The sequence below is a fragment of the Lates calcarifer genome, linkage group LG4, assembly GCF_001640805.2.
Source record: "Lates calcarifer isolate ASB-BC8 linkage group LG4, TLL_Latcal_v3, whole genome shotgun sequence".
Lineage (NCBI taxonomy): Eukaryota > Metazoa > Chordata > Actinopteri > Centropomidae > Lates > Lates calcarifer.
The window spans coordinates 14,521,295-14,549,223 of NC_066836.1; the positions used below are offsets into that span (position 1 = coordinate 14,521,295).

The following is a 27,929-nucleotide window of genomic DNA, read 5'->3' on the forward strand; positions in this document are numbered from 1 at the left end:
CTTGAATGGATGTAACTTACTGAGACCATGATGTTAACAATAGACAAGATGTGGACGTTTTATTCATTAGTTATTCTTTTATCTGTCATGCAGGTAATTATACATTTTTGGTCTGTTTATTTGTGTTCTAACTTAATCATGTAATTATTTCATAATAGTTCCTAATTGATTCACTTTATCTCTTTTTATCCTTTTTTTTCTTTACTTTTTTAGGTTCAAAATGTTTTGGCTACAGGTGAGTGTTCTGATACAGTTTATGTGAGAAGCACATTTAGTGGTTTGTAGCTAACTAAATTTGACAGGCAGATATTTTTGTCCATCACTAATTAGGTGGGAGAGTTAATCATTTTTCTGGTGATACTATATATGTCCAAAAGCTTACACCAATATTAGCATAGTCACTTTCTATATCTTAGTAGTTAATCTAATGGCAGATTTATGCTTGTTAATGTGTGACATGTGTTTTTTTTAAATCTCAGCTGTGGCCTAAACAATGCAGAAATTGGGTTTTGATAAAACCTCTCCTCAAAACTTAACTAAAAAATATAGGTAATGAAAACCCACTGAGGGCAAGTACCCCAAAGTAAAATTTCAGATTTAAACCAAACTAATAGATTAAAAGAAATATCAAAGCAACCAAAGAAGGTAAAATAAAAGCAGCTGATTGTGGTTGATTATTCTGGAAATGTATTCAGTGAATACCAAATATGAGTAAAGTCTTCTGATGAGCAGCATCTCTGATGAACCAGTATTTGGAAATGAATGATAATGTTCAACGCGCAGACACACTGTTCATATCTGGAGGAGTTGGGTGAAGTTGGGTGAAGTTGGGTGATTAACAATAATGACTGGTTGAAAATGATAATAGCTCCAAGACAGGTCTCCACCACAAGAGGGCCTGTTCAGTACTGTTAAATGATCAATGCAATCCCTCAGTGAGTTAAGATAAGATAAGATAGACTTTATTCATCCCACTTGTGGGAAATTTATGTGTTTATTAGTGTATTAGTGTTTATTAGTGTTTTTAGTGATGAAAAGTTCTCTTCTCTCAAGGCTTTCTTGATGTTATTGAAGTTAGTCTATGGAGTTATCATCTTCCTGAAACTATAACACAAGAATTATGAAAAAAAAAATGAAATGAATCAGCATGCATAAAATGGTCAGTATTGGCTTGTTTTTACCAGTTTTATCTTAAAATGTAATAAAATAATATACTTGAATAGATAACATACTTCTAGCTTGTCTGTAGCATTTTTTGCTTTAATACTATCAGCATATCTATTTTACATAGTGTTACAAAACTTTGTTGCTCCTCCTTTTACTAGATATAGAGATATCAAATCCCCCATTGTTTTGTTTTTTTCAGGTTGTAATATTGTGTCAGTGACATCTCCTTCAGCATCAACGCTTGATGTGGTTTGGAACAGCTATGCTGGAGCTTCAGTTTATCTACTGGACTTGAGAGTTGTGAACTCTACCAATATCGCCCCAGTGGTGGTGATGCTGTCAGTACCCATCACACACAGGGTGGTTCAGGGTTTAAGACCTGGTCATGTCTATCAAGTGACACTGAAGGTGTTTCAGTATTTAACAGTTGTGTGCACAGACGTTGAAATATCCATGACAGGTAAGAACACAATGTAAAAAAAACAAACAAATATTTAAATATATCAGAAGAATGCCTTTGTTGAGTAATACTGAAATCATTATCTAACATTTCCACAGTGCCCGCCACATCTCAGATCACCTTTTCCAAAGCAATTTCAAGTACATCTATAAAGTTTGAGTGGTCCACTGTGAAAGGGGCAGACAGCTACACTTTGTTCGTGGAGGAGCTGTTTAGTTTTCCCGCAAAGAAATATAACCAGACCTTCACAACTCTGAAGGGACAAGTGGACGGCTTGACTCCCTCTACAACTTACAACTGCTACGTCTACTCCTACAACAGTGCTGGGAGTAGTGCCCGAAGTAACATAAGGACAATAACAACATGTAAGTGCACATACGACGCCGGTGTAGATGAACTTTAATCAGATGTGATACAGAATTAGAAGCTTGATACTGAAAAATTACTTAACTGCAAGTTAAGTTGAAATCATTATCTAACATTAAGTCATTTCAGCTTAAGATATATGACAACGTAAGTGGTTGTTTCCAAATACATTAGAGTAACACCTGTATTTTCTTTTGGAAGTGGTGCAGCCACCAACTGGTGTAAACCTCGTACCGACGGGAAAGAGCACGGCCCGAGTTACTTGGAACGCTGTAAGTAAAGTCCTGCTTTATCAAGTGAAAGTGAGTGACGACGACAACCCCAGCAATGCCCCGGTCATCAGAAACACTTCACTCACATCTATGGATATCAGTAATCTGGAGCCGTGTTCCACCTACACAGTGGGAGTATCATCAGTCAACGTCTTCTTAGTGCCTGGGGAGGCCTCTAATGTTACACACACTACTGCTAGTGAGTATTTTAGCAATGGAATTGATAGATAATTCTCACTTCAACCCTTGAGGTCCAAGACCCAAGCAGGACATTACGGTTAAGATGAACAAATATTCTGAACATCTAGATCATCTGTTGACATTTTTCAAACACTTTTTCTTCAGCCATTAACCCGGTGACAACGTTCTCTGTGGACTACAGCTGTTCCACCGGCATGGTGACAGTGACTTGGAATTTGGTATTTGGGGCCAACTCTTACAGGGCCACAGCCGTTGATGGCACCGGAGAGTCCCTCAACTGCACATCAGCCTCCAGTAGCTGTCAGATAACCATGCTCAAGTGTGGTGAGAAGTACCGGGTCACTGTAACAGCCATCTCCGACGACTGTGAGAGCACCTCCACCAACTTCACCTTGTTCGAAACAGGTGAGCAGAGCACCTGCTCATGCGTAAACTACTTGTATTCATCTGTCATTCCCTTTTCAAAGCTTGCATTGTCTGTTCCTCATCACCTGACTGGATATGTTTCCCACATGCATGCACACACCTTCTCACTGTATCTGTCCCTGTCACACACACTCACACTTCTGGACATACTCTTAAGCTCTCTATCACTAACCTTCCCCATAAGTCTGTTCTGTGGAAAGCTGTTTAGGTTCCTCCCATGGTGTCCTATACATGTTCTCGTGCTTAACAGTGAAACACACCCTCTAATTAGCCACCGAGACCTGCCATCCAACACCAGTCAATCTAAAGCTCTATACAATCTCCAGGGAGTCAGGGAGTTATTCCAAAGGTCAGCTACAGTATCTGTCTGGAAAGTGAAAAGGTGAAGGAGACACACACAGTCCGCCCAGGGAAATGATCTGGTGTTTAGCACGTACACACACACACACACACACACACACACACACACACATACACCTCTTTACGTCAATGATGTACTGAACGCAAACAAAGAGGTAAATTACAAAACTGCTATTCTGTTAATATAGTATTTTACAAAGTTCACTGCTTAACAGGAACTCCACTCCTCTCCCATGGTATAACCAGAGTTTCTCCATGCCACCGCTTTGCATTTAATCTGTCTCCTCTCTGTCATCTCCAGTCCCCTGTGCTCCAGCTAATCTACATACCCTTCATGATTGCTCCAGCAATGTCATCGTCTTTAGCTGGCAGCACACCAACAACACCTTCTACTATGTGGCCACGGCAGTGGACAACACTGGCAAAGCGACGCAGTGCAGGACAGTGGACAACAGCTGTTACTTCACTAATACAGGCTGCGGTCAGTTCTACACGTACAATGTGTACGCTGTCAGCTCTGAATGCAACAGCGAAATCAGCCAGTCTGAGTTTGTCCGGACCTGTGAGTAGGACCTTGATATATTTTGAACAAACACACTATTTGTTGTGATCTCTCTGGGGATTGTAACTACATAATTTTTCTTTCAATAAAATGGTAATGGTAATTTTATTTACCATGCATGTAAGCAGTTTTTATTCTGATTTATATTAATAAATGTGATATCCTTTCTATTTTTTCCCTCCAGCTCCTTGTCTACCAACAAATGTAAGGACAGCACCTGAATGTCGCGCTGACATGCTGATCACAACCTGGGACTCTGCTGCTGGAGCTCTCTCCTACACTGTGGAAGCACAGGGAAACACTGGAGAAACCTACATCTGCACCTCATCCTCCAACAGCTGTGCAGTGACCGGCGTGCCGTGCGGCGAACACCTCAGTGTGTGGATCACCGCCTCCAATGACAACTGCTCCACCAACAAGGTGCTGGGAGAAGTGGCTCAGACTGGTGAGTACTGGGAGCTCTGTGATGACTGTGTGACATATATCACTAATGCTCTGTTACTCTGACTTGTTTTATGAGAGACTGGTCTCAGAAACAAACTTTCTCCACTCTCTCCAGTTCCCTGCACCCCAACCAATATCTCAGCATCAGTCGACTGCAGCCAAGACTCCGCAAGAGTTAACTGGACGACTAACATTGGTGCTATATTCTACATTGCCATCGCCCAGGATGCCAATGGAAATACACACAGCTGCAATTCATTGGGCACCAACTGCTTAATCGAAGGCCTGAGATGTGGACAGAATTACACCGCCAGCGTTATTGGGACTAATCTCCAGTGCAACAGCACAGCCAGCGAGGAGGTCACCTTTCTTACAGGTAGGTCGGTCGGTTGAATCACGACTCATCAGGAAAAAAGATAAAGCATCTTTGAATTCAATGAAAACTCAGATTATTTATCATCAAAGTTCATTTTGTAATAATTTGGCAAAGTCAGATTTACTGAATCTGTGCTCTCTGACTGAATCCTCTGCTTCTTCTCCAGCACCGTGTCCTCCAACCAACATTGAGGCCTTCAGAGACTGTGACGCCAACCATGCTCTCATAGTGTGGCAGAACCATCAGCCCACAGGCCTGTACACAGCAACTATAGAGGATCAAAGTGGAGCTCAACTCTCATGCACCAGCAACACAGTCAACAACTGTAAAATCACCTCTCTGCCCTGTGGGAAGTCGTACAGCGTCGCTGTCACCTACAGTGACGGGAACTGTCCGTCCACCTCGACCTCTATCAGCATGGATTCAGGTAGCAAACTCAGACAGAGTGAACTGCTTCTTTCTGGAAGAATGAAGACCAAAAATGTTGTATGTTTGTTCACCTTTGTTCCTTAATTCTTTCAGTCCCATGTGGCCCTGAGGACGTGAGGGCCAGTGTGACCTGTGTTACCGGAGAGCTGACGGTCACCTGGAACATCTCTGTTCCTGCGGAGAACTACACCACTGTCATCTCCAATGGAATGGGTCGGTCTCTGTACTGTAACTCTACAGAGACACAGTGCTCCACGGGAGGGTTGTTGTGTGGAAGCTCCTATGGAGTGATCGTCTTCTCCGTCACCGGGAAGTGCTACAGTCTGCCGAGTACAGAGGTCACGGTGCAAACATGTGAGAAACACAGATTTATCATTTCTAAGAACATAGAAGCAGCTGTGGGACTCTCTTGAACCTCCTCAACCTTCTCCTTCATATGTATTTCTCCTCAGTGCCATGTCCTCCCACCAACGTCACAGCTGTGCGCACATGTGCTCCAGATCCCATACCTGTGTCATGGGTGGCCAGTGACAGTGCCAAATACTACACAGCTGTTGCTACGAGCAGCGGAGGTCACAGGTCAGAGTGCTCAACCAATACAACTTCCTGCAGCCTCCCTACGCTTCAGTGTGGGGAGGTTTACACCATCGGTGTTTCAGGAGCTGATGACAACTGTACAGGTCCACTGAGCAACACTGTCTCTCTGAACACAGGTAACACAACACTGACCACAACCACTGATATCATGCATGTGTAGCTCGGTCAGATTTTAAAGTCATTAACAAAGACCTCATTGACAGTGACTGATGTTTCATTTGATTCCCTCTCCAGAGCCATGTGCCCCCTCTAATGTGTCCAGTCAGCTGATGTGTAGCGCTGGCATCGCTCAAGTGTCCTGGGCTCCCAGTGCGAATGCAGCGAGCTACAATGTGAAAGCCACCAGCAGCGGACAGATCCTCACCTGCACCAGCTCCACCCCGAACTGCACCCTGAGTAACCTGGTCTGTGGCCAGGCGTATGACGTTCGTGTGACTGCCACTGATGGCACCTGTGTCAGCAGCTACAGCGCTCCCTTCACACAAGACCAAGGTTCAAATAAATACTAAAAGATGATTTAAAATATTACTTCTGCGGGCTGATCACAAGTGACACTGGTAGTTTTCCTTTTTAGTGTACTTTACTTCATGATCAGCTGTTGCAAAAGACACTTGATCAAAAGACCTGATTTGACCTGAACAGCTGATCGTAAGCCTTTAGTCAGAGCTCATTTCATAACATACAGTGATTAATCTTTTGGTTATACAGAGAGCTTTTGTCACTTTTCATTGTGTGTTAAATGTATCTTCTGCAACATGCATGTACAAATACACTGTAACTATGACTCAATGAACTGAAGGAATAGTTCAACATTTTGGAGGATATGCTCAGGAGGAGATGGTTTTCTTATCTTTGCATGAAGACGGTCCACTAATTTAAAAAAAAAAAAAAACTGCCCTGAGCACCTCTAAAGCTCACTGATTGACAGGTTATTACATATATTTCCAGGTAATCACTGTGCCTGGCTAAGAAATAGTCCCAATATAACCCCCAATAAAACCACAATTTGTTGTTGGTTTTAGTATGGATTACACAATCTCTCGACAAGAAAGCAAAGACGTATTTCCCAAAATGTTAAACTTTTTTTTCTGAAATTACATTTTCCATTACAAAACACCTGTTGATTTTTTAAAATACTATAACAATATAAAATTAACTGACTAACTGACTCTAATCTGTTAGATGCAATTGATGCAAACTTTCCTGCCACTTTCTGATTTATTAATTTATCTCTCTCAGTTCCCTGCGCTCCACAGAACGTCAGCACAAACCTCTTATGTGGCACCAATGACTTAATGGTCAGCTGGATCCTTTCTCCTGAGCCACTCAACTACAGTGTGACTGCTGTGCCGCTGGATGGAAACATCAGCTCAGTGACCTGTCGTACTGACACTGCCAGCTGCAGTCTGAGTGCTCTTCAGTGTGGACAGACTTATAATGTCTCCGTCAAGGCTTCCTCTGGCAGCTGCAGCGGCCCATATAGCTCCCCACAAACTGTTCAAACAGGTAATAAATAGGTTGATGGTAAAAGAGTAATAACGTCCATTAACTATATTTTGTTTCTTCGATTTAATTAATGTGCTGTGATACCTTCCTCCAGCACCCTGCTCCCCTCAGAGCCTAACAGCAGTGACAGACTGTGGCACAAAGTCTCTTCTAGCCTCCTGGATCGCCTCTCTTGGCGCTACCACCTACACAGCAACAGTGACGGGCCCCAACGGCTTCTCTGACACCTGCTCCTCCTCAAACCTCACATGCTCTGTCTCCGGCCTGCAGTGTGCTAGTCAGTACAACATCACAGTAACATCAGAGGACGGCCACTGCACCAGCGCTCCCATTCAAACTGTTATAACAACAGGTTCAGTTTACATATTTTTGTGTCTCAAAAGCATTTTCTTGACTTGGAGCACATCACATGACACATAACTCCTCTCTGCCTCTTCCAACAGGACCATGTGACCCTGTCAATGTGACCAGCAACCTCCACTGTGGCTCAGACACAGCCATGGTGTCCTGGGTTGCTGCTCCTGGGGCCGTGGCTTACACTGTGGTTGCTCAAGAGGGCAGCTCTCAGAATTATATTTCCTGTAGGAGCAATACAACTTCTTGTCAGCTGAACCAGCTTCAGTGCGGAAAAGTTTACAATCTGACTGTAGTGGCTGAGGACGCCACATGTAACAGCACTGGAGGCACCCGAGCAGTCCTGATGACAGGTAGAAGATGGGAAAGCTAGACAGGCTTAACTTTAAAAGACTATATATATATATATATATATATATATATATATATATATATATATATATATATATATATATATAGAGAGAGAGAGAGAGAGAGAGAGAGAGAGTCTGTTTGTCTTTATAAATACTTAAAACAATTCTTGATCCCTCTCCCTCTCTATTTCCCTCTCAGCTCCTTGCTCTCCCTTTATCCAGAACAGCACCCAGATGTGTGGTACCAATTCTTCCTCTCTGTCATGGGAGTCAATGGCTGATGCAGTAGGTTACATAGTTAATGCAACAGCTACAAGCGGGCACAAGGTTTCCTGCAGCTCAGCCACTGCTACATGCACCCTAACAGATCTCCTCTGTAGTGAAACATACACAGCCACAGTCACTGCAAGAGGAAGCCAGTGTGATAGCGCGCCTGGACCCAACACCAGCATTACTACAGGTGAGTGTGTATAAAGGTGTGAGAGAACATTAAGTATCTGTGTGTGAAGGAATCACATCTTCTCCATCTTCTGCTTTCTTTTCAGTCCCATGTTCTCCAGCTATCACATCTAAGCAGTATACCTGTGGCACCAACACAGCAGTGTTTAGCTGGACTGACCCTATGGGCAGCCTCAGCTTCCTGGCTCAGGTAGCAGGAGAAGGGTATCAGGACAGCTGCCAGACAACAAATACCAGTTGTCTTTTCCAAAATCTTCCCTGTGGCTTGGATTTCAATGTAACGGTCGAGGCTCAGGGGGCACAGTGCAACAGCATCCCCACTGTTAGTGAACCCTTTGAAACAGGTAATTTGTCCACTGATATACTGCTAATAAACAAGATAATAACCCCCCAAAACAATTTAAACTGATTGACTGTTACAGAGGTACAAGAAAAAGGTAGTTTTAAAACAGGCATTTGATATATTGGAAAATTTTGTCAAGTGTATCCAGCTGCAGCACAAACATGGAGGTTAAACTTAGAAATGCTGTCCGTGGTTAGGGCTAGAGTTTTTTGTAATAGACTGTTGCAGGAGTGAGTCTAAAACCCAGAAATAAGTTAGCATTTTAGCACTTCCGGTTCCCTTGTCCAAAAGTCAATGGGTATTTTGAATGGGTTTTTGCCTGAAATAGGTTGTGTGGTTAACACAAGCTCAAGACATTTTCACATTTTGTTCTACAACATAAAATACACCAGTTAATACTCATTACTACTACTACTACATTTTGGCTTTTACATGTTTTTAAAAAGACAGTTGCTAACAAGTGGCTAAATGAGACTGCAGAGGTTGTTGACATCATAAAGTCCCATACGACAACCGATCTACTCACCAGTCCACCTTTAAAGCCTCGTGTTTACACTCTTACTCTTGCAAACTATCACTAAGTTTCTGTGAAGAAAGACGTTTGAAGAAAGGTAAGCGGGTAAATCAAATTACAGGTTGAAAGCTTGGGGGCAGTGACGTTATGTTTACTTCTGGTGATTGTATTTAGTCTTCAAAAATTATAACGGTGGTGATAATTTGTGAAGATTATCCTGTTGAGCAGCTGTACCACATCTTTTTTCACCCCTTTTCCCTCCCCAGTTCCGTGCGCCCCACAGAATGTGAGTGCCACCCTGGTGTGTTTCAATCACTCAGCCCTAGTGACATGGGTAGGAAGCTCCAGTGCAGTAGGATACAATGTGACACTGACAGGCCAGGATGGACACACTCACCACTGCCACACCAACACTACCAGCTGTCAAGTACCTGACATCCACTGTGGTGAAACCTACGACATCACAGTCACACCGTACTCTAAGACATGCACAGGAAACCCAAGTGCTGTTTACAGCTTTATAGCAGGTGCAGAACAACTTGGTATCCAAATTCTTACTGTGTCATTTCTTTTCTGAAAAAAAAAAGATAATCTTAAACCCTATGTTTCTATGTGTTTTTCCAGGTCTTTGTGCTCCCAGTAATGTCACTGTGTCTCCAGCTTGTGAGGACAGCATTGTCTCCTGGTCACCAGTAACAGGGGCAGAGATGTATATAGCAACAGCTACTGCAGATGATGGACACACTCACACTTGCAGCTCGAACTATTCCAATTCATGCAATTTCACTGACCTCCACTGTGGGGAAACCTATTCTGTTGATGTAGTAACTGTGGACAGGGGCTGTCGGAGCGAGCCGAGCTCAGCGGCTGTGCTGAGAACAGGTGAGAGGGAAACTGCAATGTATTTTGCTTCTTTGATGTGATGTTTCTGTCCTCAGGTTGGTTTAATCACAAAGAATTATTTTCAACTTCCCCTTTGCTTCATCCCAGCTCTGTGTCCGGCCGCTAACCTGATGGGCCAGGTCAGCTGTGATACCAACACACTGACCCTCACGTGGAACCAGAATCCAGTGTCTGGGACCAACTACACTTTACAGACTGAGAGGATGGGCGGCACGTTCCCTCCTTCAGTGCTCACCACCTCTAACACTTCACACACTCTGACCAACCTGCTGTGTGGTCAGAGATATGCTTTCCGCATCGCAGCACATGATGGCAACTGCCGCAGCAGCTACAGTCCACCCATAGAAATAAGCACAGGTAGAATACGTTTCTGTACAGTTGCAGTGGAGTAAAAAGAATGATCATAACCTAGCATCAACATACATTAAGTGTCAGTTTACCCCCCTTTCAGCTCCTTGTCAGCCCACCAACTTCACCGCACGTGTGGACTGTGGGACGAACAGAGGGAATTTCTCCTGGGTTGAGAGCATTGGGGCAGGTTTCTACACTGTAGAGGTGACAGGAGAGCACGGCCACGTAGCATCCTGCTCCTCCAACGACACCTCCTGCGCTGTTAAACTTCACTGCGGCCGCTTGTACTCCGCTACACTGGTGGCTTCCACAGAAAGCTGCAACAGCACTAAACACGCTGACATTCATTTTGAATCTGGTGAGATATGAGGACAACCTACACACAAGCATACATGGCAATAACACACAAAACATCTTTGAATATGCAAGAATAATCACTAATGAGCTAAGATTATTCTATAGTGGACTGTTATAGAAACTTATTCATATTTTTTCTCATGTATAACACCTCATATTCCTCTGTACACCTATACTGGCAGCACATGTGCTTATCTGTGATCAAATTCTCTCCCATAGCTCCCTGTCTCCCAGACAATGTCGTAGCAGAAGTGGAGTGTAACACTAATGTGATGAACGTGAGTTGGACACAGACCACAGGCTCAGATGACTACACCGCCTGGGCCATCAGCACAGACGGTCACAGAGCCTCCTGCAACTCAACCTCCAACTCCTGCTCCATCCACAACTTGCAGTGTGGCAAAGTCTACGAGGTGGCCGTCACCTCCTCCTCCATCCACTGCAGTGTTATCGCTGGCTCTGACTACAAGGTTCAGTCTGGTGAGTAGCAGCTCTGTCATGTGCAGAACTTTTATGTAAAACAAAATGATGTTGCTGGAGAATAATTAATATGATTCTGATGGAAGATTTCTTCTTTTTTTTGCATCCACCTCCAGCTCCCTGTAAACCTGAGAACACCACTGTTGACCAGAACTGTAGCAGCAATGTCATGACAGTGAAATGGAAGCAGAGCAGCTCAACACAGAACTACACTGTGGAAGCCACCTCTGCCGCAGGCGTTAACTCGACTTGTGTCTCCACTGAGAGCAGCTGCACCTTCCTGGACCTGAGCTGTGGTCAACTCTATACTTTCACTGTGATGGGACACACTAATGTGTGCATGAGCGAAATAAGCAGCTCTATAGAGAAGATCACAGGTACATTTGCTAAGGTCATTTTAATAATCATTTATTAAAGGAATAGTTTGACATTTTGGGAGATATGCTTATTTGCTAAAATGAGAAGATTAATACCATTATCATGTCTGTTTGTTAAATATGAAGCTACCATTAGCAGCTGGCTTGCTTAGCTTAACACAAGCAGCTACCCTGACTCTGTACAAAGCAAACAAAATTTTAAATAACATTTGAGAGACAACATGTTAGTGAACTTTAGAGGAGATTTCACTGATTCACTTGTACTGGTACTCTTCTTAGCTGCACCTCTCTCTTTTTCTAGCCCCATGTCCTCCCACCAATGTGTCAGCTAAACTTAATTGTACCACACATGATGCTCTGGTCAGCTGGACTACTGCGGCCACAGCCACAGCCACAGCCTACAGCATTCAGGCAACCTCTACCAATGGACACAGCTCCTCCTGCAGCGGGACGGGAACATCCTGTAACCTGAACAGCCTGGTCTGTGGACAGGAGTACTCTGTTGTTGTGGAGGCAATGCACACTGGCTGTCCTGGACCTGCCAGTCCCCCGGCCACGCTCACCACAGGTGAGTGTAACACAAAACTTTGGACTATTAACAATTTTAACAGAATGGAAACTACATAATTCTTTCTTTTCTTTAGAGCCCTGTGTTCCCACAAATATCTCTGTCTTCTACAATGTGAGCACTGCCCAGGTGATGTGGGGTTCAGCAAGTGGTGCCAGCTCCTACTCTGTTGAGGCTGTGACTGACCATGGCTCCACAGTCACCTGCAACACCACCAACAACAGCTGCTTCCTGAACGGCATGCAGTGTGGTCAGATCTACAACGTGACTGTGACTGCACACAACCTGGCGTGTGACAGTGTGACCTCTGAAATCCATCGCCTCATGACAGGTCAGTTACCTGATCAGGTGTGGCTCCATGATAACTATGATAATGTCTTTTCTCCATGTTTACGTGTGTGCTTTCCCGTCATTCAGAGCCCTGTCCTCCCACCAACATTCAGGCCAATATGGCGTGTGAACAACTCACTGCGACAGTTTCCTGGGATCAGAGCGACCTCGCTGTGGGTTACGTCGCCTACCTTGACAACCAAAATGGCCACTACACGTCCTGCGCTGCCACAAACACCCACTGTACTGTCTCAGGACTGACATGTGGCACAGTGTACAGCGTCTGGGTCAAGGCCCTGGGACAGCAGTACAACAGCTCTGACAGCACAGTGGTGTCTCTTACATCAGGTAAAGTTAACATCTACCAGTATGTGCAGACACCAGTGCAGCAATCCAAGCAAGCAGCAGCATCTTTGAAGGATGTTGTGGCACCTGCAGCAAGTGTAATTTTCTAACTTTATATTTGTGTTCATTCTAGGGCATTATTCTGATTAACCTCTGTAGGAAAGACTAACACATATGCCATAGTGTTGTCAGGGGAACTCTAGCTGACGACGGGCCCTTTGATTCTGAAGTAACAATGCAATGCATATTAAACTATACTTTACACTATATCTTTGAATGTGTGGCAACCTTCAACAGTAGTATCAAAAAAGACAGTATAGCAAGCAGCAATGCACATTTATACCCACTTCCTGAGTAGAAGTGGATACACAGACTGCACCAAAAAAACACCTAAGTTTTCTATAAACAAAAAATAAAAATAATAATAATAATAATTTGAAATTACATGGTCATGCTAGTGGCTCTGTAAAGCACAGCAGTGCTTTGAGGTAAATGCAGTACAGTCAACCTCATTGCGGTGCTGGAGGAAAAGTCAGAGGATGACTGAGACATTATGGTTCATCCTCCTGGCACCATGAATTTAATGGAAGTCCATCCAATAGTTGCTAAAATGTTTAAATCTACTCTAAAGTGATGCAGTGATAAACAAATTGTTACCAGCTAATTTGGAGAATTGTGAGTGAGGACTGTGAGATGCAGTTGAAAGCTCTGAATGATTAGTAAGTGGACCTTTGAGCATAGGCTCTCTCTGCCATAAACTGATCTAATTTGTCTATAAATGTTGAGTCATATTCTTCCTAATCCCACAGGGCCTTGCCAGCCAAGCAGCATTGAGGCCATAATGGACTGCGAAGCCCACTCTGCTACCATATCCTGGCAGCCCAGTGTTGGAGCTTTGTACTATGCTGCTGAGCTTACAGCTTCATCAGGCCACACCACCAGCTGCACCACCAACCACACCAACTGTCAGCTGAGCTCTCTGCGGTGTGGAGAGGAATACAACGTCACCGTGGTGGCTGTGGGAGAGTCCTGCAACAGCACTGCTCAAATGGCAGGATACCTCACCACAGGTACAGTGTGATACCAGCCATTTTACAACCAGTACGGTTAAGAGTAGACTGGTCTTCATATCAATTCCCATTAAATTTTCATCATACTGAATGAAACTACCTCTACATTAGTGCTTTCTCCCCCCAGAGCCCTGTGTTCCCATAAATCTCTCTGTCCACTACAATGTGAGCACTGCCCAGGTGATGTGGGGTTCAGCAAGTGGTGCCAGCTCCTACTCTGTTGAGGCTGTGACTGACCAAGGCTCGATGGTCACCTGCAACACCACCAACAACAGCTGCTTCCTGAACGGCCTGCAGTGTGGTCAGATCTACAACGTCACGGTGATGGCCAAAAACCTGGTCTGCAATAACACTGTGACCTCTGAACCCTACCACCTTATGACAGGTGTGTCTCCTGATTGGGTAGAAATATGAAATGGCTGAGAACTTTCACTCTGCACAGGCATGTGTATGTCTCCATGCTTCATTCCTAAATGTGTGTATTATCCTTTCATCCAGAGCCCTGTCCACCCACCAACGTTCAGGCCAATATGGCGTGTGAACAACTCGCTGCGACAGTTTCCTGGGATCAGAGCGACCTCGCTGTGGGTTATGTCGCCTACTTTGACAACCAAAACGGCCACTACACTTCCTGCGCTGCCACAAACACCCACTGTACTGTCTCAGGACTGACATGTGGCACAGTGTACAGCGTCTGGGTCAAGGCCCTGGGACAGCAGTACAACAGCTCTGACAGCACAGTGGTGTCTCTTACATCAGGTACTAACATACTCGATGCATATGTAATATTGGATCTTTTTTGTGTCCATTTATAAACTCACTCAAGCTGTCTCCTCAGCTCCCTGCCTGCCCAGAGAGGTAGAAGTAGAAGTCGACTGTAACTCTGATGGTGCAGCCGTCGTGTCCTGGAACACAACTTATGGCACAGCAAACTTTTCTCTGTCAGCCATTGTCAGTGGAAGTCTTCAGACCCTGTGTACAACTCAACAGAACAGCTGTAATGTGAACAGTTTAACTTGCGGGGAAACCTACAACATCAGCCTCACTGCCAGCAACGACCAGTGCAGCCTCACGGTCCCGATGCGCGCTAACCTCACCACACGTGAGTCGATTGTTTACAGTTAGTCAGTGTTAGTGTGGGTTTTGTTAGTCCAAGATTTGACCCTTATCCTTCCACACCTCTCCTCAGGTCCCTGCCCGCCACAGCGCCTAGCTGTAGACCTGCAGTGCGGCTCCCGCACTGCTGTCTTGTCCTGGGAGGAGAGACCTGATGTTGAACTGTATGTAGCAACTGCCATCAAGGCGTCAGGAGGGGAGGTGAAGAGATGTAACTCTACGGGCTCCACCTGTCAGTTCCCCAGTTTGGCCTGTGGAGAAACATACAACTTTACCATCAGAGCTCACAGCCAAGGCTGCAGCAGCCAGGCCAGTAATAGTGTGTCCATCCAAACAGGTACTTACTGGTGTATGCCTAGTTCAGTGTAAAGTAAATACGAGCACTTACTTAAGTGCTGTACTTCAATACAGTTTTATGATACTTCTACTTGTGTGTTTCCATTTTATGCTTCAGTTGAGAGGGAAATACTGTAATTAATGATAATAATTTCTGCTCCACTACATTTATTCTGACAGTGATAGTTACTTGACAGATTAAGATTTACTTTTGATATGTTCTGTATTATATCACTATATATCACTTACTTGTTCATCAATTTTATGTGATTTTTATTTGAGGTTGAAACTAACAATTAATATTTTTTTATTGGACATTATATCTGGTCTTTTTTTTTTAACAATAATCATTTAGTCCATAAATCACAAAAAAATTAACAGCCAAACAAACAAACAAACAAACAAACAAACAAACAAAAACAACCCAAAAACAAAACAAGTTTTGTCATGTTTTGTCAATCTAAACTAACACTAAACTAACTGTTTCAGTCCCTGTAGAGTTTCTACATCTATTCAAGGATCTGAGAACTTCTGCCTCTGTTCATAATCATTTTTCTCTTATCTTCTTTCCTCCTCTTGCTCCTGTCAGAGCCTTGCCAGCCTGTGATCGTGTCCGTTCAGGCCCTCTGTCAGAGCAAGGAGGTCCAGATCTCATGGCACCAGGCAAGCGGTGTTGTGAATTACTTAGTTGCAGCCACAGGGAGCCTCGGATATGTGGAGAACTACAACACAACCCAGACTCTGCTGTCAGCCACTCTGCCTTGTGGACAGGATTATAACGTCACTGTGCAAGGACAAGGCAGCGAGTGTGACAGCATCCCCAGCGGCCCTGCCTTCTTCAAAACTCGTACGACTTTGCCTTTTACACCTCGTGCACATTGCAATACTCGCCCCTGCACGTGTGTATGTTTACACCCCTCCTCTCTCCACAGCCCCATGTATCCCCCAGGATGTTACAACCTATGTGCAGTGTGAGTCTAAGGTGGGCTCTGTCAGCTGGGGGCCCAGCGACGGCGCCGAGTCATACATTGTCACTGCAACTGGCCTTGATGGACACACCCACCAGTGTCTCACCAACACCACCTCCTGCACCTGGAATGACCTGCATTGCGGGGAGGACTACACTGTTGTAGTGAGAGCAAAGGACGACAACTGCACCAGCCTGCCCAGCAACAGCTCAGTCATCCATATGGGTATGTTACGCAACATTTGTTCAGAAAAGTGCAGTATAAATAAATGGTAATGATTTATTAATGAATTCTATAAAGTCTCCCGCTGATGTACTAAGAACTAGATATGGTTAAAATCTATAAACACGTCCGTTATCTTTCTCCTAGATCCCTGTGTGCCTCAGAATTTAGTCACCTCCGTGGACTGCAGTATGAAAGTTGTTTCTCTGAGCTGGGATGCAAGTAATGGAACAAACCTGTACATGGTATCAGCTGAGGCAGGAAACCAGACATCTGCACTCACCACTAATGTCACCACAGCCCACTTCTCCGACTTAACCTGCGGACAAAACTACAGCCTCACGGTCACACCTCACAGCCAGCACTGTCCCGGCAGCTCCAGTGCACTGGCTTCTGTACAGACATGTAGGTTAAACACCTTCTATACACTTGTATGTCAAAGTGTCAGATGAGAGTTTAGGTATCAGGATGTAATAGTGGAGCTGAGGTCAAACAGGTCTAAAATCAACTTACATGTCTTCTCTCCAGGGCCGTGTCCACCTTCAGGAGTCTCCACCATGCAGGACTGTCTCTCTGGCATCGTCATGGTAACGTGGCAGGCCAGTAATGGGTCCAACTACTATGCGGTCACCATGCAGACCGACACCGGCATCTCACAGATGTCCATGTCCGATTCTAATCAAAGCAGCTTCCCAGGCCTGATGTGTGGGTACAACTTCTCTGTGTCAGTCACAGCCTCCAACCAACGGTGTAACACCACCTCCAGTCACACCACCAGTCTGCAGTCAGGTGAGCTGGAAGGGAAAACACATGCAGTATTTTATTGTTGATAACATATAGTTTCATTTAAGCAATCAGATCATAAATGGGCTAAAACATGAGGTCAGCTCCTAAACAGCAGATTTGTTACTATTGAAACTCCCAGTAATCAAGAGCTGACTGAAAGAGAATTTTCCAGGGTCACAAAAAAAAAGCATTTAAATATAAAATCAAATAAGTCAGTTGGATTTAGGATGAATTTAATGATGGTATAAATCATTACCATATATTTTCCTTATATTTACCATAGTCAACATATATCTTAATGTAAAAAATATGGTTATATTTAAAAAAAAAAAAGATTATTATTGTAGCTATCTATCTATTAAACTAAACGACTATACCTTCCATACATGTAACGTATTGTATCTTTTCAGTATATGTCAACATTAGTTTTGTAAGAGGTAAACTGACATTGTCTTTAATAAGTTAGACTAAATTGTATCACTCATGTTCACATAAATGATTATTATGTAATTACAAGTTACTTATGAACTGATTATTGCTGAACTGAATTCAACAACTTCAACTCTCACACTATGCAACAACTAACCCTTCCTCTTTTATCTGCAGTGCCATGTGCTCCCACTAACGTCTCAGTGGTGATGGACTGTGCCAACAACACTGCTGCTGTGTCCTGGTCTGCCAGTCGCGGGGCTGTACAGTACTCAGTGACAGCCCGCAGTAGTCATGGCAACATCAGCTGCCAGACCTCTGACCTCAGCTGCAGCCTCAACAACCTCATGTGCGGCACCAACTACACTGTTCAGGTCGTGTCTATGGGCGACGACTGCTCTAGCATTCCTAGCCAGGCCTTGGTATTAAACTCAGGTTAGAGATAAACACCAACAAACACAGTCTGATACACAGTTACAGATTTATACTTCTGTGCTAACATTTTCAATTTGTTTACTCTCTCATTATTCAGCCCCATGTCCACCCCAGAATGTGAGCGCCCAGCTCAGCTGTTCCTCAAACGACCTGATGATTTCTTGGGATGCCATCAGAGATGCTGACCACTTCCTGGTGTCAGTAATGGCAGAAAATGGAGGAATCAGCGAGTCGTGTAACACCACAGACACAGCATGTTCCATCAGCAGCGTGAGCTGTGGGAAAACATTCACCATTCACGTCACTTCTGTCAGAGGCGACTGCCGCAGCCAGCCTAGTCAGACCCACAGCATCCTGTCAGGTATGAAAACATCACAAGTCGTCCATCCGTAAATCCATTGATTCAATCGGCGATTTAACTTTTCTATCTGCTCTGCAGCTCCCTGCCAGCCTCAAGGAATCAGGGGCAACATCGACTGTGTGACCAACTCTGCTTGGATATCATGGGACGGTGGTCCAGGGGCGGACAGCCACACTGTGTCAGCCACAGGTGGAGAAGACTACACAGCCAACTGCACCACTTCTAGTAACACTACATGTGAGGTGGAGGACCTGGCGTGTGGTGTTCTTTATAATTTCAGCGTTATTGCTAAAAACAGCCAGTGTGAGAGTCAGCCGAGTGCTACCATCGAGCTGCAGACAGGTAACAGATTTCAGTCCCAGTGAGAGAAATGCTCTATATTCATTTATACTAGTGTCACAGCTCCTGAACTCTGCTCCCCCCCACCCCAGCCCCCTGCTCCCTCTCTGGTATCACCGCCATCCCTCAGTGCCACAATTCCTCCATCCTTGTCATGTGGGAGCTGATGGAGGGCAGCAGTGGAAACACAGAATACATCGCCACAGCAGAAGCCAGCGATCGCACCTACCTGTCCTGCAATGACACGGGCACTAGCTGCTACCTGCATGGAGCTCGATGTGACCTTCATTACACCGTCATTGTAGCTGCTTCATCAGACCAATGCAGCAGCATGAGAAGTCCGCCCTACAGAGTTAGCATGGGTAACAAACATTTCACCAAAAGCAAAATTCATAAAAAAAGAAAGCAAAAAATGTGTAGCAGGACTTTGTTTTCTCTTATCTCCCTAAATCCCCAGAATAAATAATTACAAATTCTAGTGGTTGCATGAGAAAACCCTATTTTCAAGCCACCTAATGCTGATTTATTTCCTCCTCTCAGAGCCCTGTCCACCCAGAGATGTGATGGTTAGCACCTCCTGTGAGGACCACAGTGCACTGGTGTCCTGGACTCCCTCTCCCATTGCTGAAACCTACCATGTCGTCGCTATGGCCGTTGATGGACACGTGCACACTTGCAACACCTCCTCCAGTAACTGCAGTGTATCAGAGCTGCACTGTGACCAGCAGTACACTGTGTTTGTAACTGCTAGCCACGAAAACTGCTCCAGCATGGCCAGTGAAAATACAACATTAAATACAGGTATTTGTTTTTCTATCCATAAAACATATAAAGAATATTAATGAATGAATGTACATACATTTATGAGTAAATAAAGCCGGTCTCTGCACACTAAGAATTACAAATTTTTCCATCCAGGTCCTTGTCAGCCAGGTGGACTCTCAGTCACGTTCAACTGTAACAATCAGTCTGCGTTGCTGTCGTGGACACCCAGTGATAACACTGTAGACTACTATGGCTGTGCTCAGTCTGGGAGCGGAGACATGCTCTACTGTCAAAGCGCAGATCCCACCTGTACTATTGAGGGTCTGGATTGTGGAACAGTTTATAATTTCTCCGTCCAGGCCTCAGATGGCTCATGCAACAGCTCCTTCACCGACCCAGTGCAGAGTGGTGCAGGTATAAGAGCTGTTTCTCAAAGACTCGGTAACTTTGTAATGTAACATGGAATAGTGCATTAAATCCTCCTCTCTCTCCCTCAGCTCCCTGTCCTCCGGACACCGTTGAGGTGCAGCTGCTGCCGATGCAGTCAGCGATCCAGGTGTTGCGCTTCAGCTGGTCACAGATCTCCTGCAGTGACACTGAGTACATGTTAACGTTAACGGGGAATCTGCTCGGGGACAACCTAACCCAGTTCGAGCTCTCTTCCTACTGGACGAGCATGACATACTTTGAGATTCCTCTCCCGTGCAGTTCGTCCTACGTTGCTACGGTGCAGAGCAGGAGCAGTGCTGCTACCAGCGACCCATCCACACCATACGAGTCTGTAACAGGTAGACTAAACTTAACACTGAACTACTGCCTTTTAATTGAGTGAGGGTGAGGGTGTTACAGTTACCTGACAATAAACCTTTTTTTGTGGCTGATATTTTCACTTGTTGTACACAGTTATAACTAATAATAATAATAATGGCTTAACCCATCATCAGCATCATTAGTTAGACCTGTGCTTTTCCTGTCAAAACTTAATATTACTGCTAATCTGATGATACAGAGTCATTACAGCCCAGGTGTAAGCAATAACTCTAATAAAAGCTGCATTTAAACATGTAATCCAAAGCTGCTACATAGCAGCTTGAAGTCATTTAGTTTGGGTGGTTCAAGCTGTAACAATGTTGAATTAGCTTGTGTGATGTATGTAAAAACTCAGGCTACAGTGAAACTTGTAACTACAGCTGTCAAATAAATGTAAAGGAGAAAAATTTGCAATATATTCTCCTGACATTTAGTGTAGATATATGTGGACAGTGTATGCTGATTCGCGATCATGGCATACAAAAAAAAAGCGTTGTTAATGTTAATACTAACACGTGCTGTGAAAGAGGCCGTTAATATTTAATGTTTCAGGGAACAGCATGCCTTTTATAACCAAGGTTTCAGCTGCTTGAACTAACTCTGTAATTTCTCTTCTCCTAGCTCCTTGTCCACCATCAGGAGTGGTGTACAGCGGTAACAGCACCTTCGCCACAATTTCCTGGCAGTCTTCGGTCTTTGCCACCACGTACACGGTGTATGACATCGGTGTTACGCCAAAGGCTCAGCTGTGCAGAGTGGCAGGGCTGTCCTGCTCTCTGTCCAACATCACCTCCACTAACCTGGTGATCATCGCCAGCAACGCAGCTGGAGACAGTGAAGCTCAAAATATCACAAATGGTAGGAACAGATGTGCGTCTCTAAAAGATGTATTATGCTGTATTTTCAAAACAAAATAAATGATGTAAGCTTTTGTCCTTAGTGGTACCACAAGGACGCAGGAGGAGAGATCTCAGTGAAATGCAGGGGGGTGAGTTTGCATTTGTAGAAACCACTTGTGGCTGATTGTTTATGTTCATTGAAGTATTTTTTCTTGAAACGTTTCATGCGATCTCAATTCATTCCGCTGGGAACTAATTCACACCTCTGGCTTGTTTTTCTCTCCAACAGGAGGCCTCTCAGCTCCCGTGCTGGACGTCAAAGGGATGATGTCAACAGCTGTTTTTGTTGAGTGGTCTCAAGTGGATGATGCTTCCTATTATAGCTTGATCATCACGAAGCAGGACGGATCCAGCGAACCTCAGGAGGAAATGGTGTATGGGGAGAGCATTATTGTCCCTGATCTGAGCCCCGACTCCACCTACTGTTTCTCAGTGTCGGCCAGCATCTCTGCCACCAGCGGGCCAGAGTCAGAGCCCGTGTGCGTGCAAACAGGACAAGGGCTTGCCATGTAAGCAGGACCTCTGTAGACTTTAGAAAGAGGTCTGTGCACATCTCCCAGTTAAATGTGACGATGTAGCTGTCAAACCAGCAGCGCTTTGACATTTATACATACTTCACAATAACTTTAGATCTTTTAGAACGTGGGAGTTAATGTGGGCGGGTGTGACTGTTACATTTCAGCTGCAGTTGTTCTTAGTGTAGGTTGGTCTTATAATGAAAAGCTAGAAATGGGACTGCTGCAATAGTCTGTCCACTGCCAACAATGCAGTTCATTCATGTATTAAATAAGTAACATAATAGGTTTCTTCAAAAAAAAAAAAAAAAAAAAAATTGTAAAATTAGTATTCTATATTTGTGTAAAAACCTTTCATAGAGGTACACATTGCTGTTGGTTGAGGTTATATTTTATATCTATGGCTTTGTTCCTCCTGCTTTTTATATTTTATTCACTTTTGTAAATTATGTATTGGTCATCTTAAAGGTAATATATCAGGAAGTGTATTTTCTTTTTGCCATTTCTAAATGTGTATTTAACAAGGAAATTATTTTCAGACTACATTCTAATAAAACGCACAAAAAACTGTTTGTGTCACCCTTTGCATTTCCACACAATGACTGTGATATCCTTCTACATTAATCTGTGCTTGTATGACATTTGAACGCCCTTTCCTTTAAAATAAGAACAAAGTTTGTTGTTTGTAAAAGTGTTTTAATAGAAAACAAAATGCAACAGAGCAATAACCCAATCACAGCACAAGCAGGGCTCAAGTGTGTGTGGTAAAAATTACCCTTTGCATACTGCCCTTTAGAGGATTAAAACATTCTCTGGCTGTCTACACACGACCATCGAAAGAATTACTTTGAGCTGGTGTGAGCCACATCACATGAACTTTAACCGTTCACTTTGGACTGTTCAAAACATGTTTAATCAGAGTACAGTGGACAAAGAGGCTTAAGTATAAAGAACTTCCAGACATGTGGACTGTAGTATTAGTCAAATTTAAAAAAAGGCATGTATTGGCTTCTGTACATGCCTGAACAGTTAATCTTTATAAATTATATGACGACAGTGTTAAACTGAGCTTTCAGCATGGACCACGCCCAACCCAGCAGTGAATGCAACTCTGACCACTTATCATGTGTAGACAGCCACCAAAACATTATATACAAACCCACGTCGTCCTGGGGCAAAAGAATGAACCATAGAAAATTAAAATGCCAATTTGCCACTTTCCAAATTTCAAGTGAAGACTAACAATGGTCTAATCGGGAGTGAAAAAGGCAGAAAAACATAAAACGTAAAGCAACATTACATTGGCCAAAGACAACAACTCCAGATGTCCGATGTGCTAACATTCCTACTCTTTAGCACAAGTGACAGACCAGATAACTGGGTAGAAAAAAGGATGAAAATCACAGGGAGTAGAAGAAGTAATATTGCTGCGAGGCGACATTTACTCAGTGCTCTGACTCCTTCTGCGTTCACTATGTTTACTATGGTCATTACTGGACTCACGCTGATGATGACTCCTCTCTTTGCTACGACTACGTTTGTGAGAACGCTGCTCTCCGTCTCGCTCCCTGTCTCTATCTCTGCTGTGGCTGCGCTCCCTTTTCCTGCTCTTCTCCTCCCCACTCTTGTGCTTCCTCTCCCTGCTTCGACTCCGGCTCGACCTCTTGGCCTTCCTCTCTTCCCTGTGCCTCTCCCTGTCGTCTTTATGCCTCCTGTCGTCAGTCTCTCCTCTGCTCTTCTTGTCCCTGGACCTCTCCCTCTCTGTGCCCCTATCTTTATGGTGATCCCTGTCCTTTCTCCTGCTCCTGTCATCCCCGCCGTCTCTTTCTTTGTCTCTGCGTTCGTTTCTTCGTTCCCGGCTGCCACTGCGACTTCTCCTGCGTTCTCGCCGGTCTTGGTTCCTCTCTGCGCTGCGCGACCGCCGCCTCTCCCTGTCCCCTCGGTCCCCCCTGTCTCTGTCCCTATCGCGGTCCCTGCCCTCCCTCTCCTTCCTTTGCCGGTCACGCTCCCTCTCCAGCTCTCGGTCGAAGCTGGGGCCGTGGCGGTCCCTCTCGCGGTGGTGGCTCCTGCTCCTTGACCGTTTGGGCGACCTTCGGGGGCTCGGTGTCCGTCTGGGAGTCCTGGAAAGATAGGTATCGTAAACTAGATTATGTAACACATCAGAATAATTGCTCAACAGTTACTGTCGCCTATTGACACAGGGTCCACTGCTTGACTGGAACTGACAAGACCACACAAAAGCACTTGATAGCGACACATGGCTCACACACCAACTATTCTGTGAAAGGATAAAATATCCTGGATCAAATACGACAATAGACATTGGTCAAGCATAGAAAGATGTCATTTGGTCATGTCCTAACAGGTCAGGAGGAGGTCAATCAATTGCAGCCAGTGTGAATGCATGCACACTTCAGAGAAAAGGTACATTCAAGTAAAAGAACTGACAAAACCTGTGTGGTTGCACCATGGGTGTGTATGGGCTTAAATCCAATAATAACTTTTGACAATAGTCTCCAGACAGATGGGACCAGAGTTATCAACAGACATCCTTTTCCACCTTTTTAAAAAGTTTTACAGGTCTAATGCATCACATCAAACATGTGGAAAAAAGTTACAGAAAAGACATTCGTGGGGCCAGGTAAGACTGTGGAGAAAAAAGATAATTTCACACCAAATTGTCTGAATCCTTTACCTGGAGCGGCGCCGCTCCCCTTGCCTCCCTGACTCTGTGAACGTGGCCTCTTCCTCCTGTGTCTCTTTCTGAGCGACCTTGCGAGGCCTTGCCTTTATCTGCTGGTCGATAATCTTCTGCACAGGCACTGGGATACGGGGGAAAAGAGTGGAGAACCACTCCAGTTTGGTCAGGAAGGAGCGTAGCATTTCTCCAATGGTCATCACGCAGCCACCTCCTGCCTTCACGTCAAGCTCCTGGAACCACACGGTGGGAAAGAGCCGGGGGGGGGGAAAATAAAACATTCAATTAGCACACACAAGCAGGAAGTAGGTAAATCTGACTGCTTTTTCAATCTTGCCTCAAATCAAAAAGCAATTTGTGATGACCAAGTACTGAACCTTCACCTCTGTTCATCTAGCTTAATCTCTTATATCAATCAAATGTGCCTGACTTTACTGCTAATTCTTACTAGATGAAAAAAAAATCTATAAATATCACAGAAAGTTTGTCTTATCTAAGCTGTCTGGTAGCTCCTGGAGTCTGTGTTTACAGAGTGAGCTAAGACAATCAAGCAAATGTACAATCTATTTTTCTGGCATAAGATCCTCACCCCTTTTCCTTTAGATGATCTGTTTAAAAACACATTTTCAAAAAGGGGTTACATCCTCTCTTTACAGACCATAAATGAAGGAAAGGGAGAGAAGAACATTGAGGCAAATCCTGATTGAGCTGGAGAGAGAAAGACAGAGAAGCCATGGCTTCCTTCATCAATCTCCTAACAACAGGTGGATAAAAAATGCCCACAGTGTAAGCGCAGATTGGAGCAGGTAGGTAAGTGCACACCAGTTGAATAGTTATCAACTTTAAATGGTAGAGAACAGCCGCTTTGCACTCACACACGCAAACCAACAGTGCTGAGATACAATATCCAATTCACCTGCTGCACATTGGGCATCTAAAGAAAAAAACAGGGGAATTAACCAGTTGGGTAGGATTTCATATAATCAATTCAAATATAATGCAACAGAACATCAAAGGAGGCCTGGTTGCACAGTCTGGGATCAAATTAGATTTTAATTAAACAAAACAGATTTATGCAAAATTTGGTATGTGTATCTAACTTGTGTGTCTGTATGTGTATCCATATGAATTCTCCAATTCAATTATCATTAATCCCAAATTTAGTTTTGTGCAACAAGTCCTGTAAAATCTTGTCAAGAACAGAGAGCATGCCTTGATATCACATTAGACTAAAAGATTGACTCAGCATTATATAAGGTACTTACCCTGATAAAAATCAGCAGCAGAGCAGTGAGCAAGTAACCTAGCTACTCAGGTTTAAAGGACAAAAACTGGGGACAATTAAGCCAAATGAAGGCAAAGGTGAAAAATCAGCTATGAGCATCACAACGGGGGGAAACGGACAGCTTTTAACAGGTGTCGTGTGACTGTGTATTTAATGGAGAGAAAGAAACATCAAATTATTACCCGCGGTGACATACCTCCTCATCATCCAGGAAGCCATCGTACCATTCAATCAAATCTGTTGGAGGCTGAGTGTATCTGAGGTACAATAAAACAGATGACACAAGATGAACACTTACATCACATAATCGTGTTGTGATGTTACACAGATTTCCAATATGTTTATATGAACCTGTTCCAGTGATACCACAGACACTGATCTGTTCAGCTTCAGAGATTAAATTAAAACATTTGAATTAAATTTGCCTTAAACAAATCTGAAATCAAAATGATGTCTACGCCAAAACATGCAAAATATCTACTACTATAAAGAATATCCACCCACACACAGATACTTACCTTATGTACATGAAGCCAAGTGCTCTTATGTATGGAGAGTCTGTGTGAGTGATCAGACCCATCAGCTGTTTACGAGTCAGCTTGAGCGTAAACAGTTTGTATAGAAGACAGAAAGCAGTAGACACAATACCACCAGTCCCAACTCCACGCACCTAACAGGGATGAAGATATGTTTGAAAAGGACATCTCTGTACATCATTCACCTAACCTATTTGTCAGGGCTGACTTTTTGACAACAATGATACCAGGTGACATCCTATAGAGAGATTTGAGACAGCATCCAGATAGGTAAGGAAAATATATACGGGGGTAGAAGATGGGGAATATAAAAAGCACGTACTTCTCACTTACCCCTCCGCACATTCCAGTCTGGCCTGCAGTCTTTCTGCTTCCCTTTTCCCAAGGCTCAACATGAGTCACCTGTAGGCACAAAGAACCATATCAAACTAGTTGACACACATACACACACACACCTGTCTGTGATTTGAACTGCCATTATTCACACCACACATCGTAAAGGCCCCCCCCCCCCCCGGCAACTTACATTACAACCTTCATGAGACATGCTGAGACTATCGTGGAAGTCCCCCATACAAATTAATAACACAGCTTGCCTAATATCTACAGGCATGTTAAACTGTTGTAACGATTACTTTAGCTCGAACATAAAACACCGAAGAAAACACACAAAAACGGAGCAATTCTGAGTAAACCAGACGAGACGTGCACGGTACATTGTTTATAACGGTAACCAACAATCGCAAGCTATCTTGCTCTCGAGTTACCGCCAACAGAGAGATGGTAAGTAATTACGTGAGTACGAGTACATGAAATGAGCGGACATACTGACACTTATCGAGACCTAAAGTTAAGTAAGATAAAACGAGCGCTGTCTGGTGCCAGTTACCGCTTCTCACTAGAAGACTGCAGCACACTGCTGCCACAGTAACGCTAGCTTCACTGGACAGTGGTTATCCAACTAGCATGCGGGTTAGCATTCGCTGTTACCTTGAAATAGATTTCGTCCACAACTTCGTGGTAGGTCTTTAGTTCATAAAGCTGAACTTTGAAATACGGCGAGGACAGCACATTGGTAAGAATCATTGGATTGAGGTTCATAGTCTTTTCGTTGCCCCACAGAGGCAGTACATTTCCATGTTTTCCTGGTGCAGGCTTGCTAACGGCCTGTGTTGGTAGCTGGTTCCCGATGTTAGCCATGCTAGCTGAATCCCACACCGCTAAACTTGGTTTACAGTTGGCGTATTTCCGTTCAAAGAGCCATCAATATTAAATAGTGAATTGTCGATCTTTAACAATTTCGTCCGTTTGTTTGTTGCTGGTTTGTGGTTAAATTGATGATATCAACTTCCCGCCGTCGCTGTAGCTTAAGTCCTGTTGCGAGGTGGAACCGGAACTGTACCGTTGGTGGTGCAGTGTGAACGAACCGCTGCTGCTGTAACAGAGGATCCATCAACAC

The 27,929-nt window shown here is 44.1% G+C and overlaps 2 protein-coding genes across 3 annotated transcripts; one reads left to right on the forward strand and one right to left on the reverse strand.

Moving 5' to 3' along the window:
- Positions 1–23,110, forward strand: LOC108883561 (mucin-4). Of its 2 annotated transcripts, XM_018676865.2 has the most exons (46): positions 1–93; positions 214–235; positions 1,367–1,627; positions 1,726–1,992; positions 2,195–2,464; positions 2,611–2,871; positions 3,554–3,814; positions 3,999–4,259; positions 4,374–4,634; positions 4,801–5,061; positions 5,157–5,417; positions 5,516–5,776; positions 5,895–6,152; positions 6,900–7,166; positions 7,261–7,518; positions 7,610–7,873; positions 8,073–8,333; positions 8,419–8,676; positions 9,456–9,716; positions 9,814–10,071; positions 10,180–10,449; positions 10,544–10,801; positions 11,020–11,280; positions 11,397–11,657; positions 11,959–12,225; positions 12,302–12,556; positions 12,643–12,903; positions 13,710–13,970; positions 14,098–14,355; positions 14,469–14,729; positions 14,809–15,072; positions 15,160–15,423; positions 16,012–16,269; positions 16,355–16,615; positions 16,760–17,017; positions 17,141–17,401; positions 18,005–18,262; positions 18,360–18,623; positions 18,702–18,965; positions 19,055–19,324; positions 19,503–19,763; positions 19,881–20,141; positions 20,225–20,515; positions 21,159–21,395; positions 21,478–21,525; positions 21,666–23,110. In XM_018676865.2, the coding sequence occupies exons 1-46, from the start codon at positions 28–30 to the stop codon at positions 21,947–21,949; spliced, it is 11,415 nt and encodes a 3,804-aa protein (XP_018532381.1). In that variant the 5' UTR covers positions 1–27; the 3' UTR covers positions 21,950–23,110. The 2 variants fall into 2 exon arrangements, with proteins under 2 accessions (XP_018532381.1, XP_018532382.1); XM_018676866.2 differs by lacking the exons at positions 13,710–13,970; positions 14,098–14,355; positions 14,469–14,729.
- prpf38b (pre-mRNA processing factor 38B) lies at positions 22,627–27,896 on the reverse strand. Its single transcript, XM_018676867.2, has 6 exons — positions 27,461–27,896; positions 26,804–26,872; positions 26,453–26,604; positions 26,131–26,191; positions 24,647–24,882; positions 22,627–24,071 (listed from the first exon to the last, which is right to left on the reverse strand). Exons 1-6 carry the CDS (start codon positions 27,668–27,670, stop codon positions 23,393–23,395), a joined length of 1,407 nt encoding a protein of 468 aa, XP_018532383.1. The 5' UTR covers positions 27,671–27,896; the 3' UTR covers positions 22,627–23,392.
- Between the last annotated feature and the right edge of the window lie 33 nt (positions 27,897–27,929).